Consider the following 15,156-nt stretch of genomic DNA (forward strand, 5'->3'; position numbering starts at 1 on the left):
GCACTCACAGCAGATAACGAATTTGATAGTTTGATATTATTGAGTAATTTTAATTTGTGAAATTATAAATTAAGTAAAATTAATTAAGAAAAAAATTCTTGGAATCAATATGGGTACGTGAAAGATTTCAGACCAGTCCCGCTTCAAATATTGAGAGCGTTTCATCACGCTCTGGCTTGGACATGGGCCAAATTTCCATATAAAACAAACAAACAAGCCTTATTGACCAGGATGGGCAATAATTATGCATTCATTGAATCATGGGCAACATAGCAAGTTTTATTATTATTATTATTATTTTTTGTAAGCAGGCAAAATATTTTTTTTCTTGGAATTAATATTTATTTGGTATGAAAGTTACCTGACGAAAACTGACAAACAAATCCACACAGATGGGTCATAATTAAGCATGATCAAATCATGGTCATGCAAAATAACAAGTTTTTCAGTGCCATCCTAACAAATTATTATGATCAATATATATATATATATATATGTGTGTGTAATTTCTTTGATCTTTTTTATAAATCACTTCTAACTAACTCAACTCACCAAAATCAAGATGAGTTAGTTAGAATAATAATTTTGTCTTAAAAATAAATCACTTTTCAATTTTATCCCTACATTTAAAAAGAGTGATTTGATGAAGAGGAAGGATCTTATTTTAAAATTGAAATATTGTACTTTTAAAAAAAATTGAAGATATTTCTGAAATCGTACATTAAAGATAATGAAAATTAAGAGAAAGTAACTTATATAAAAGATAAAGAATTTTTTTTAGAATATGACTTATAAAAATAATATGAGAGTATATTTCTCTTTCATATCTGATCTATGAGGAAACAACTTTGTGAAAACACGCAAAACTTGAATCCAAAAAGAAAACACTCATTTTATTTACGCGCAGCATCATCATGTTGTCCTGCATCTGCATACATTTATGTACACACCTATATAATTAGGATTACACCTTTGGTGGGTCACCATATATCTTCCACTTATTTTCTTCCTGATCATCTGAAAGCTCAAGAAAATTAATTATTGGTATATAAATGAATTCGATGAGGAAAAGTACAAAAGCACGCTTAACCCAATGAAAAAAAAAATCAGTGACTAATTGTGATTAAAGTAATTTCTTAACTTTTGAGAAATATTATATCAATAATCATATCCGATATGTTAACTAGTAGTTTAATGGTCGGTGTTTCTAGGAGAACGACAACTCATGAATTATTAGATTCTCTGTGTACAAAGATGTGTGCCGTGGAAATAAATAATGATATTCTTTCAAATTTGAATAATATAAATTATAATAAGTTTAAAAAATATTTTCTGGATAAAAACTATTTTCATTGACCACGCTGTCAGAGAAGCTAACAGATATGTATAGACTGGATTCTTAATCAAACAGATCATATCAACATTAAATATTCATGTTGTTAAAATCATTAACGACACTTCTATATATAGGATGTATAGATTTTAATTTTACTGTATGACTTGTCCTAAATAATTAGTTTGCTCTTGCATAATTGAGACCGTGACACATGTTATTCTTAAAAAAAAAATAACATTAAAGAAAAAGAAGAAAGAAAAGAAACACGTGAGTCTCATGATATCCCGTTGAGGATGATTTTTTGGAGTATCCGATTATCAGATTATGGTTAGGTTACTAAAGAAAGATCTTGGGTCGGACACTTTTGAACAAATTGTATTAATTTATTATATATATTCTCTAATTTATTAACAACCCATACGTAGTTGAACTGTTGTATTGTCGTTTATGTTTAGTGCCTATTAACTTTGTCTTCAAATTCAAAATTCCGCTCCTGTATAATTAAAGATTAAGAAAAAGCATATGTTCCATCTCCATAATTCCGTTAGAACTTTATTTCTAAATTTTACTAAAAAAAATATGCTAATTAAATTATATAATAATTTATGGATATATAGAAATAACAAGAAATATCCTTACCCAAAAAAAAAAAGAAATAACAAAATATATGGGGGCCGAGGAAAATTTTCATGATCAGTCCAAACTTGAAATTGTTGAAGCTGAAGTTCGAAGTTTTTCTGAATGTTGGATATTGGATATACATGACAAACGAAAACTGACGGAACAAGCCTACTCAGATGGCTAATAATTAAGCACAATTCAATCAATATGGTAAAGGGTGGTCCCAATTAAAGGAAAAGAGTTAGAAATAGAGTCATGCATATAATATGCAAATTAAAATAACAAATTTTGATTAATTATTAGTGTGGTCCTCTCTGTCATGATAAAATTATTCAAGCCTACTTGTCCACTCACACTCAATAATTTCAGGAATAAGGTTTTTAATTATACATAATGAAAATTGACTGTGCTGGCATGTATTTGTCCTCAAAAGTCATTATCACCCACTATAAAAAAAAAAAAAAACCTAATGCTCGGGTGGCATTTCTTTTGAGGCGTTTGTGAAAAATGCCACCGGAGATGTTGCTATATGACAGCATTTCTCTTAATAAATGCCACCCGAGCAGGTGCTTTCTACGTAGGGGCACTTGTTTTAAATGCTTCTTATCACTCCAAATAAGTTCATGTGTTATTAGGGAATTTTGAGTTTAATTTAGAGTCATCTAGTAATTTTGAGAGAAAATGAGACTATTATTTGAGGAAAAAAAAAGAAGAGTGCTTTTGAATATGAGAAGGGAGAATTTGTGGTATCTTGGTGAAATGAATGGATTACTTGAGCTCAAATTTCATTTATGATGTTATGTTATGTGTAAGGTAATCCAAATTAAAAGTGAAAATATTATATGTAAGTAAAGATAGAAGATGAAGAAAAGGTAGGATTTACACTACGGCATCTCTAAATTACACTACAACATAATACATGGTGACAATGATAGTGATAGAGTGGTTTATGCCACAACGTAAGTGTTAATTAATGAAATGCATAGCTTTATGACAAACTGATATTTTTAAGGTTTTGAATATTTTTGCTCATCATTTTTTGTCTTTGCTCGTCTCTAACGGCTACAAATTGATTAGGGAAGAGAAAAAAATGTCATAGATGAAGTGGAGAAGCTTGGGTTTCATGGGAGATTAATGATTTTTATCTAAAATCACTCTAATTAAGCTTTTAATTTCTTCCCTTTCTATTCATTTTGATATATTCTTTGTTTAGTTTTGCAATTTTCAAACTTATATGTGGCTGATTCTTTTAGAGACCTAAAGGAACTATAAAACTATTGATAGATTAAACTCAGTTTTACTCATTAGTTATGCTTAGTGTTGATTTTGGTTGCATAATATTTTGCTTTATTATATTGTCTAATTGATGCTTAGCCACCATTAAATATAATTTTGGGTGTTGGAATTTTTTCTTGACAAAGGAAAATCTCATCTAGACCATTGAATTGAATAATATGAACTTATATTTTTATCTAATTTGTAATTGTCTTATATAATTATTGTAGAGTGTCCTTGGGTTGAGTTACCTCTTGGATAATTGTGTTAGAAATAATATAATTAATTTAAGAAAGGGTTGTTAGTAGATTAAAAGACCCTAATAGCTATTAACATTGATCTCAATTAACAAAATTGGCTTTGAAATTAATTAATTGACTTAAATTGAAGTCTAAAAAGTTCATAAAGTATTAATGATTCTAGATTGCCTTTTACTCAAGAGGTTGTTGGATTTAAGCTTGTCGTTGAGTCTTTATTAAATTCAATTTTCATTTTAGTTAATCAATCAATTTCAATTAATTTTGCTTAACGTAAAGAAAAAATGAGAATTTTAGTGCCTAATTGCTATTTTGCTTAATTTCTTGTAAGATTGAACTTGACACACTAGTATATTGCATATTGGCTCGTGAACTTATGATGAAATATCTTGTGTGCATCATGCCTCCATTGGAGGTGTTTCTCTGTGGGAACTCCTCCATAGTCAGGGTTTTAAACTTACTATGGGGTGTTCATTTTTACACTTTTTTTAATTAACTAGAATAGTCACCAACTTACAGTTTTCTTTTCACTGAAGAATTCCTTTCTCTTTTGAAAGATCAAAGAGAAACATTGATATATACTCCCTCTGAAAATATGATAAAATAAAAAAGGCATCAAGAAACCTAAAATTCCATTTCAGAAAACTATGGAAACCGCACCGTTCTGAAACATTCTTTAATTTGGAATGGTATACATCTGAAAATGATTTTATATATTGCCGCCATTTTGCCCCTTGGTTTATTCATTTTCTTCGTCATGTTTCTATGATAAAATTACTAAATTAACAACAATTGTTTGAATAAATTTAAAATTTGAGAAGAGCTAGCAAAGCTTGATTCAATTACGTGGTAGATACTAGCTAAGGGCCTCTTTGATAGGAACTAGTGATCAGACCCAACCTGGTTGTACTTTCTTCTACCGACCAAAAATTGGGAAAATCACAAGTAAGAATCCCTAGAGACAATTAATTTTGCTACAAGATCAAAGTACCTACTTTTGTTATGAAAACATAAAAATACCCTTTATGTGTATATTATTATACTTTTTAATAACAACTTTCCATTAAAAAATAAATAAAAGAGAATTACAACCAAGTATCATACAGAAAAATTAATTATTGTAAGGTTCACTGATAAATGAACTAACTACATTAACAAGTTGTCAATGTAGTTTAGTTCAATTGTCAATAAACCTTACAGTAGTTAATTTTTTTATGTAAGACTTTACTATAATTCTCCCAAAAAACAAGTCTCATTCATATTTTAACAATAATTAATTCTCATATTAACAATTCTAAAAAAATAACTTAGTAGTAGAGAGAAACAAGTGTTGTGTTTTAGTGAACAAATCCCCATTCAATAAAAAAAAAGTCTCACTTCAATTTTATCAACAATCAATTTTTTTATTAATAGCTCCAAAAAATTAACTTGGTGGTGTAGATGAGCAAGTATTGTAATTCAAGGAACAAGTCCTCATTTGAGAAAAAACATGTCCCATTTTCATTTTAATAACAATCAATCTTTTATTAATAACTATAAAATATTAATTTGGTAGAGGAATTATTATAATATATGAACATGTTTTCAGTGGAGAAAAAACAAGTCTCGTTTCTATTTTAACATCAATTCCCCCATTACAACAAAAATACATGAGGGATAGTTTTGTCTTTTTCACAACAAATTTTAATTACATTTAGGTCTTTTGTTTCTGTACAATAATATCAAAATCATTTTGTTCTGCAGTGTAATTAATTTTCCCCAAGGATCTTTATTTCCCCCAAAAAAATTGAGGTTGATATGATCATAGCCATCCTTAATTATTTGGATATTGATTCCGTAATATTGAACAACGAATCAACTTAAATAATGGAAGGCTCGTTAAAATAAACATGGATGAGGGACTCCTTTTAGTGTCAGCACTTGTGCTAATCGGAAAACACGTAATTTATTTAAAATTGGATATCGTCGCAACCTAACCTTCACAGGAAAAACTGATTATAGTCTCTTTCTTACCGTTTCTATATGTCTTCGAGGTTCACCTGAGGCCTTTTCAGAAGTTGAACAGAGACCTCAAGGATTCGTTTCATACTAGAACAATCATGGGTGTGACTGCCAAGTTTAGATTTTGGACCGTCCTCCTTCATCTTCCAGTTATCATGGTTAAGTTATTTACTTTACTTGAAACTCTGTTAACTTGATCCCTGCTTGGTTTCTGAGAAATATGGTTTTCTTTTGCTTTCCTTTCTTTCTCTCAAACCAATTTGCAGAGTTTCTATGGAACTGAAGGAGCCATGGAAGAAAGCAAGTCCTTGCATGGAGGGCATATGGACCCTTCAGTAATGGTGTTCTTCACACTGAAAGACCTCAAGATTGGGAAAAGAATGCCCATTCATTTCCCCAAGAGAGATCCTTCGACCTCCCCAAAGTTTTGGCCCAGACACGAAGCTGATTCAATCCCTTTCTCCCTCGAGGAACTCCCAAACCTTCTGAATCACTTCTCTTTTTCCAGAGACTCTCCTCAAGCCAGAGCCATGGAAGACACTCTCAGGGAGTGTGAGAGCAAAACCATCAGAGGAGAGGTCAAGCTCTGCGCCACTTCTTTAGAATCCATGCTTGACTTCACTCACAGAATGATTGGCCCGCAATCTGGAATCCAGGTGCATGATGGATATTAACAACATCATCGTCAAATTATTAGAGAGCAGTGTTAATTAATTTGCTTTTGTTCTGCATCAACAGGTATTCAGTACTTCTCACAAGAGCAAGTCCAGCGTGAATTTCCAGAACTACACAATCATGGAAGTGCTAATGGAGATGCCAGCACCCAGGATGGTGGCGTGTCACACAATGCCATACCCTTACGCTGTGTTTTACTGTCACAGCCAGAAAAGTGAGAATAGGGTTTACAAGATATCATTGGCCGGTGATAATGGAGATGAGGTGGAAGCTATGGTTGTCTGTCACCTGGACACCTCCCAGTGGAGCCCCACTCATATATCCTTTAGGGTTCTCAAAGCTGTTCCGGGAAGCTCTTCTGTGTGCCATTTCTTCCCAGCAGATCATCTCATCTTTGTCCCTAAACTGCAGAATCAGGGCTTTTCAAGCATGTGACTTTAGCAGTGTTGTATACATTGTTTCCTGATAATATATTTGTGTGTGTGTGTAATGTCAAGTTTTATGCTCTCGGGGAAAAAGGTAACAGTTTCATTTTAAGTACTTGATGTGCTATCATAGTGAGGAGAGGGTGGGTTGCTTTAGGAAAATTACTAAGATTGATCATGTATCTCTCCTTTGATATATATATATATATATATATATATATATGACAATTGAATAACGTTAATGTTTTAAATAATCTAGTGGGATATCAATCATGATGTAATATATATATTCTCGTCTTCAACTTTACAGTAGTCTATTGATAGTTGTTCGTTCGGTCGCCAGGCCATCTTCATGTGGGTTTCCTTGTTCATTTGCACTCATAATTCATTGAATGTTTTAACTATTAATCCACTATTGATTTAGATTTGTGCTTCAATGCATTGACAGAAGAACCTATAATAATTTACTGGCTATGAGCACATTTTGACCAAAGAAAATTTTTCATTGCTTTTGGTATTCAATAATTCGTCAAATTAGATCATTTAAATTTCTGCGTTAAAAAATAAAATAATTAATAAAAAAGCATGACTACGATATATGGAGGGAATTCATTATGTTGTTATCAAGTACTCATCAAACTAATGCATGTTTGGTTTAACATCACAATTAATTCGTTGTTATCAATTGCTTTACATTGTTAAATTTTAAAGTGCCAATTCCTTTCTCACATGAATACTTCAAGGCAAAATTGCCTTTTAATTAACTCAGATTTTTCTAATTATGTCCATAGTGTTAACAAGAAACATAACGATCAGTTCGTTTACGGATAATATTGCAACAATTTTGACACTTGTATATAATTGGTTTGGATGAAAGGAAATTAAAATAGATGAAAGAGAATTCTGAGAGAAAATTGTCAGACATAGTGATCATTTTTTTTTTTTACAGTTTTTAATTATTTTCTCTCCTGGTGTTATTTTCCCCTATCCAGTGATCTAAACTTATAAGGGTTAAGGAACGATCGATATATTGCTCCCATGTGTACTTTAAGATAACCAGTACATTTAACCCATTTTTATATTTAGCCAGGAAACAGAATTTGTATTTTAAGACATGTGAGATCCGGTATTTTAGATTTTACAAAACTATTTTGAATTTTCAAATTAAAATTTCATCATGCCTATTCCCATGCTGAGATAACTTTTCATATTTTTTAAAAAAAATTATATTTACACATCATTTTTTTCTTGAAAGTTGCTAGCCCTAATTTATTTTCCACACCTGTTCTTCTCATGTTTTATTATGATTAATATGATTTTCATTAAAGACAATACTTGAGATATGAAATAAAGTATTAAATATTAATCAAACTTCATATGAGCCGCCGCTTCACTCAGGAAGTTGATTTTTGAGAAAATATCAACCAAGGATCACTCAAATAAATTTATATCATTTAAAGATCAATAGCTTTTAAAATTGCACTCTAGTTTATTGGTCTTTAGATGAAATTAAGTTTTTATTTGAAATGATTGAATTATTCCTAAAATTTAAAATTTTTTTAAACAAGTTACCTTCACTGTAATATTGAGAAATAATTGGTAAAGATAGCCATGGAAGCTTTGATTCCAAGACCCTTTAGCCATCTAAAAAAGTGAATAGCTACAAAACCACTAAGCTCTCTTAATTATATATGGCAAAAAAGAATATATGTAATAACACAAACTTCTAATGCAAACCTCTATAAATGTTATATAGTTTTTTATTAACAAGTATCTATTCAAATTTTAATAACAACACATTTGAAATTAATAAAAATTCATTTAGACTTTAACAAGTTAGAAAAACTTATAAAATGAGCTTAATTATACAAGTGTTAATTATTCATTAATAAATATTTATTCAAATTTTGACAACAACTAATTCAAAATTAATAAAAATCCATTTGAGTCTTAATAAGCTAGAAAAACTGATAGAATGAGATTAATTATATAAGTGTTAGTTTTTCATTAACAAATATCCATTCAAATTTTGACACAACTCATTCAAAATTAACAATAATTCATTTAGTATTCCATAAGTTAGAAAAACTGATATGATGAGTTTTACTATACAAATATTAATTAGTTCTTCATCAACAAGCATTTATTCATAATTTGATAACAACTCATTTAACGGTTTGGAAAAACTAGCAACATAGGTCTAGTGGAATAAATTCACCAACATAAACAAGTCATTTGAATTCTGACAACAATCCACTCATAGTTAACAAGCAGTTTGTTCCATTAGACCTGTATGTGCTGTCAATTTTTGCAACTTGTTAATGCTCAAATGAATTATTGTCAAAATCTGAATGGATATATGTTAATGAAAGACTTATACTTATATAATTAAACCCATCCTGTTAGTTTTCCTAACTTATTAAAGTTCAAATGAATTGTTATTAATTTTGATTGTGTTGTTGTTAAAACTTGTTAGATATTTGTTGTTAAAGAACTAGCATTTATAGAAGCTTGGGTTAGAAGTTTGGGCTTACTATATATATTCTTTTTTGCCACATATAATTAACAGGGCTTGGTAGCCATTTAAGGTTATGGGATCATACTTCACTGGCCAGCTTCGCTAATTATTCCTTAATAAATTATCACCAATAGTGGGGTGACTTTTTTTAAATTTCTTCAAATTTTAGATGTAATTCGATCATTTCAAGTAAAAAACTAATTTCATCTATGTAGACTTTGGTACAATTTCAAATTTTATTGGCTCTTGAATGAGGTTTAGGTTGATATTTTCCCTTGGCTTTTTGTGGTGCACGTAAGTAAATGACAGTAATATTAAAATATACCAAAACAGAATGCAAGCCGATGTGCACATCATTATAAAATAAGACATCATATTTTAATAAAAATAAAATTTTATTAATAACTTTGTTTAACATTACCATGCCTATAATTATATTTTCTATCTTCAATATATTTTTTCACTAGTGAAATATTTAATAAAGAACTTTTGAAAGTTTATATTTTTACTATAACAAATTTGTAAAGTATATTTATCAATTTTTATTGGAATACGTAATTTTATCTGAAAAGCTTTTATAAAATAGGATAAAAGAAGTATATTATTGGGCTTCTTTTGACTAAAATTTTGATGTATTTCTTTTTAAGTTCATGAATAATTGATGGAAAATAACTTTTTTTACGGTATAAATGAAAAATCAATTCGGTGATGAGCATCATTAATTATTCCCATTACTGTAAAGAGCACAAAGATCGGTCGGTCACCATCTCCCATAATTCTTTTTTTTTGGCACATAATACCACGTCTGATTAGATCTAAAGTATTAATGATTCAATCAAGGTTAGGTTTTTGTTAGAAAAAAGTAAAACCAAAACATGTATAATGTGACCACACTAACAAAAAACATGCCCGTTCTTTTCAGAATATATATTATAATGAGCAATAGCTAATGTCTTACGTATGTGTGTTAATTCGAATAAGGAGTGGCTACTCAGAAATCGAGAAGCTCAATATATAAATTTTTACTTTTTATTATACATATTAATTATTAAATTTAATTTTATTCTATGTAAGACTTCTCACATCATTAAGTTCACTCACACTTACATATTTTAACAATTTTCTTCTTAAGTGTGAGTCAATTTATTCTCAAGTTCGTGTATAAAACATGCAACAAGGTGAATTATTTTTACCATTTTCTTTATCGACGTGAATTAGACAAAACCTTGAGTCAATGAATTATGCAAAATGATGTCTATTTTTTGGCTGAAAAAATTAAAATATGCAAAATATAATGAGAACCTTAGTATATCGTGAGAAATTTTTTATTATATTCTCTGATTCGATCAATTAATATACTCAACATTATTATATGTGACAGAAAAATGGGCATCCATTCCCTTCAAGAATCTTTTAATTTCCTGTCTTTAATTTATGAGAATAATAAATAACAAGTGTGCTCAATCATACAAGATATCTTATTCAGGCACGATCGTTATGGTTTTGTTTTTTATCCATAATTGTAAAGAACATCATGACATTTGCATATATCAACATATTACGACTGCCCCACTTGGATTCTCCTTTCTCTTTTCTCTTTCTCTTTCCTTTTAAAAAAAATATCCGTGTCATTCTATATATGATATTGTGTTGTCCACTTATTAGTTACATTAACACGGTTTAAACATTGGGTTTAAGTATTTTATAATTTATAAAACAATTTCTCTTATTTTCCTTACTTATTAATTTGATCCATTAAATTTGTCTTAACTTTTAAGACAAAAGGAAGAACATAAATGAAAAAAAATGCAAGACTTATATGAAAAAAAAAACATACAATAGAGTGTACAAAGACCGGGTTAGCTATCAACCTGGTGCTAGATCCTTATGTATTGAGATCAAGATCAAGCTAACCTAGTATAAGTAGACTGGGTTTTGGTCTTGTATTGACAAAATATCAAACAAATTTAAAAAATAACAAGTAAATTTTATATTAAATTATGTCAATCTAAACTATTTCCTTAAAAAATAATATTATGATCAAAAGAAATATTTTTAAAATTTTTAAAACTCAACAACACAATTTGTCATTACATAATATTAAGTTATGGAATCAAATTAAAATTTTAAATAAAAATAATATATTGATTTCTTAAAAATTTTCATAATAACAATAAAGTAATTTACTAGATATGATCTTTTGAAAAAAAAACAATCTCACAAAATCAATTAATATTAATAAAATTTTATAATAATATATGTACATTAAGGCAAGATTGGCTTTTGACTAAACCTAGGGTATAACCCAACCAGGTCATTGAGACCAACCAAGTTTCTCATGTAAGACCAAACCTACCAGGTTGCCAAATCGGTTGAATACATGGGGAGAGGGGACTCTCTGTTTTTTTTTTTTTTTTTTCCTCTCTTCTTTTCTATCCACTTCCCCCCACCTTCACCCTTCATTAATTCTATCACTAAAAAAATTATTTAACAAAATAATATGAAGGGTGAAGATTGGGAAAGTGAAGAGAAAAGGAGAGAGAAAAAGAAGAGTCACCCTTCCCTCATACCTGAAAAAGAGACAAGATAATAGAGGCAATGATGATGTCGTGATAGAATGATTACAATATTGCACAATTATAACAATGTTATTTATCCTTCAAATTATAAAAAATTAATTATGTATAATTATAAACCTTTAAAGATTTAATTAATATATATTAAATTTTAGAGACCAATAATGAGACAAACTTAAGAGATCAAAGGTTTTCTTATCCATTATGATTAATTCCATCTAGATCATAGAGATAAAATTAGATATATTATTTCTTATGTTTTAATATGAACCATTCATATTAAATTTAGACTATTCAAACAATACAATATTTGAGAAAATAAATTATTGTCATCGTAAATGTTCACCTAAATCAGTAAACCGGCTCTTTAATTATTGACCTGATCGCTTCTTCTTTTATTTGTGCTGTTTAATTTAATGAAAAGTTATTCACACTTATTAATTATCGCTCACATCCCATTCCACTTTTGCTCCCAAAATTAGCAATGAGTGGTTATTGTTGTTACTTTTATCTTGTTAATCAAAATCCATTTAATTATTTTTTAATTTAGAATTATGATTTAAGTTAGATTCTGAATTTTTTTTTTGTTTTTAATTTGGCCAAGATATAGATTCTGAATCTTAAATAACTAAAAATTACCTCGCGCTCAGAAGTACCCTAAAGAACTATATATATAGTGACATCAAATCACTTGGCTAATCAGTAATTCTCTAAAATGACAAACAATAGACCAATGGGTGCGGGTGTGAATTTCGTATATTAACGTCCATTTCAATGTACAGTACACAAAAGAAAGTATCAGTGTGATGTTTGGCCTATAAATAGGCAGAGATTAGAGAGCCTCTCCGCACACAATCAACTTCAAATTCTTAAACTTCAAACTTTCTCACCACTTGATTCACCATGACACTTTCAGCTTTTCCTCTCATTCCTCTCCTCTTCCTTTTGTTGGTATGTTTTTCTTCCCTTCCACTTCTCTTCATTTAAATTTGTAAATTATAATGATTATTGATTGAATTCTTAAACAATTAACAAATATATATTACTGGCTGAAAATAACAAAGCAGCAATATCCCCATTTCAAACTTAAGATCCATGAATAAATGTTCAATTATGTTGTTGAATTACTGTTTCCAGCAGGTAGTATTTTTTAATTCATTCTTGCTTTTGTAACGCGTGTTTGCAAATTAATTTTTTTGATCTCCCATTTATGACCAAATTAATAATTTAATCTGTACTTAATTTTTCAGTAGTATTTAAACTTCATATAGCATTTAACGTAGAAGAAATTTGAGGCATCCAATATGATAGATACACGTGTAATTGACAAATTGTTGATAAAATTGAATGCCTCTGCTATTTGAAATCACGGACGTTTGTTATCAAATATTTAGATGTCTATATTTATCAAATGCGAAATTAAGATCCTCATTATAATTTATAAGACGCAATATTTAATATATACATTTTAAGATCTCTTGTCATGCAAGAATTTCCTCAAATATTTCAAAGCAAGTGAGAATTCAAAACTTTCATATTACTCTGATGTGTCAGTATTGTAACTAGTAAGTTGTCTTTCATGTACCAATTGAAAGCAGAAGTCCTAAATCTGATCAACGGTTCCCCCCCCCCCCCTTGCGGAAAATATATAGTTGGCTGGTACAGGAGCCTCAAGAAAAGATCCAGGTGAATACTGGAGAATGGTGATGAAAGACGAGGCCATGCCTCAAGAAATAAAAGGCCTTCTTCTTCATCATAATCCTCTGATTCATTCTGAAACAAAACCTCACTCCCGCAATCATCTTTTTCAAAATCTGAATCACAAATGCGATGAAGATGATCATCATCATGATCAACCTCTTGTTACAACACAAAAGATGTTCGTACAAGAAGAGATTGAAGCCATCCCCAGTGTTACTGCTCATAACAATGATTATTTACCTACGCCTGGTACTTCACCTTACAACAACGGCCATCTTGGCACTACAGGGAAAAATTTCATCAAAGATTTCGAACCTCGGCCTAATATCTCGGCTTATAACGATGACAAGATTGGATCCGAGGAAAAGAACAAGTTTGCAAAAGATTTTGAGCCAAGACCAAATATCTCAGCTTACAGCAATGACAAGCTTGAAAATGAAGATAAGAAGAAATTTGTGGAAGATTTTGAGCCAAGGCCAAATGTCTCAGCTTACAATGACGACGATGTTGTCGGAGTCGTGGATGAAAAGAAGTTTGCAGAAGATTTTGAACCAAGACCCAACGTCTCAGCTTACGGCAATGAAGAGGTTGAAAATGAGGAAAATAAGAAGTTTGTGAAAGATTTTGAACCAAGACGAAGTGTGTCAGCTAACGATGAGATCAAAGCAGAGACAAAGAAGGTTGTGAAAGATTTTGAACCCAGACCAAACGTGTCAGCTTATGGGGATGATGATATCAAGAATGACTTTGAACCCAGGCCTAACGTGTCTGCTTATTCTGAATGAATATAATGAACAAGAATATATAGCCACTGGCTAGATATATGGAGATGCATGATCAATAAGGTTATACACGTATGGTGCATCCTTACATGTATAATTATTTCTATGTATGTACATGCACGGTGTGGTTTGGTGTGCTTCAATTTTCACAATTGTTAAGAACATATTGCGTAAACTTGTGGGTTATATTATAAATAAATCTGTCAGACGTTTCTGATCTCCTTTAAATTCTTTCTCCCCTTGCTATGCTCTATTATTTTTTTTATTGGAATATTTCCTTCCATTATGCATGTCGAACTAATTACTACTCTCCACAATAATATATAGTTGAAGAATTAGTAAGTGTCTTACTACAAGATTTTACTCAATTTTTATCACTTGTGCTGTAGTTCATCGATCAGAACAAGAGTATCAGAGAGGAAAACAAAATAAAACAGAGTATATAGAATATAATAATTAATAAAAATAAAAATAACCTTTACTTATTGTTGAAGATTGCTTCATACACTGTTTACGTGGATGTATAGATTCAAGGCTACTGTGTAAATCATATTTATTTATGATTTAACAGAATAACATAACTATCTAATTAACTTGACATGACCAATTTAACATCTCTTATTACCCAAAGGTTGTGCTCCTCAGAGTTGAATATATATAGAGTAGTGAAGAATTTTTTTTTGTCCTTTAACTTTTCTTGCGTGTAAGGGAAGTGGGTGTCTTAAATTTGATTTTGAATCATTTTTATGCTTGAATAGTAAAAATTCAACACCTCCTTTTCTTACCATTCACACGCCGTTTATTGATCATTATGGACATGTTTTGTTGATTTTTTTTATTTATTTACGTAGATATGTACAAAAGGGTCAGACTTCACTATATCTTTTAGAATATTTTGTTATAATATTGAAAACAAGTTAAACTATAGTGTGCGTGTGTGTGTGTAATTAACATGTTTAAATTTTTGAAAGACAAACAGTTGTGAAACA

The 15,156-nt window shown here is 29.9% G+C and overlaps 2 protein-coding genes across 2 annotated transcripts; both read left to right on the forward strand.

Moving 5' to 3' along the window:
• The first annotated feature begins 5,409 nt into the window (after window positions 1–5,409).
• LOC129293594 (BURP domain-containing protein BNM2A-like) lies at window positions 5,410–6,943 on the forward strand. The gene is made up of 3 exons (XM_054931645.1): window positions 5,410–5,648; window positions 5,757–6,146; window positions 6,229–6,943. The coding sequence occupies exons 1-3, from the start codon at window positions 5,589–5,591 to the stop codon at window positions 6,598–6,600; spliced, it is 822 nt and encodes a 273-aa protein (XP_054787620.1). The 5' UTR covers window positions 5,410–5,588; the 3' UTR covers window positions 6,601–6,943.
• A 5,536-nt stretch (window positions 6,944–12,479) lies between these two features.
• On the forward strand, window positions 12,480–14,395 carry LOC129292002 (organ-specific protein S2-like). The gene is made up of 2 exons (XM_054929497.1): window positions 12,480–12,635; window positions 13,337–14,395. Exons 1-2 carry the CDS (start codon window positions 12,588–12,590, stop codon window positions 14,168–14,170), a joined length of 882 nt encoding a protein of 293 aa, XP_054785472.1. The 5' UTR covers window positions 12,480–12,587; the 3' UTR covers window positions 14,171–14,395.
• Window positions 14,396–15,156: the final 761 nt, after the last annotated feature.

This window comes from Prosopis cineraria, unplaced genomic scaffold, assembly GCF_029017545.1.
Source record: "Prosopis cineraria cultivar Desert tree isolate PC_DT_omini unplaced genomic scaffold, ASM2901754v1 PC14, whole genome shotgun sequence".
Classification (NCBI taxonomy): domain Eukaryota; kingdom Viridiplantae; phylum Streptophyta; class Magnoliopsida; order Fabales; family Fabaceae; genus Prosopis; species Prosopis cineraria.

What these genes read in the sequence shown, in the direction of transcription:
- LOC129293594 (XM_054931645.1), top strand. Translation starts at nt 5,589, where the DNA reads ATGGGTGTGACTGCCAAGTTTAGATTTTGGACCGTCCTCCTTCATCTT. An exon ending in TTCATCTTCCAGTTATCATG is followed by an intron (nt 5,649 to 5,756) that starts GTTAAGTTATTT and finishes ACCAATTTGCAG; the next exon opens with AGTTTCTATGGAACTGAAGG. An exon ending in GCCCGCAATCTGGAATCCAG is followed by an intron (nt 6,147 to 6,228) that starts GTGCATGATGGA and finishes CTGCATCAACAG; the next exon opens with GTATTCAGTACTTCTCACAA.
- LOC129292002 (XM_054929497.1), top strand. Translation starts at nt 12,588, where the DNA reads ATGACACTTTCAGCTTTTCCTCTCATTCCTCTCCTCTTCCTTTTGTTG. An exon ending in CTCTCCTCTTCCTTTTGTTG is followed by an intron (nt 12,636 to 13,336) that starts GTATGTTTTTCT and finishes GAAAATATATAG; the next exon opens with TTGGCTGGTACAGGAGCCTC.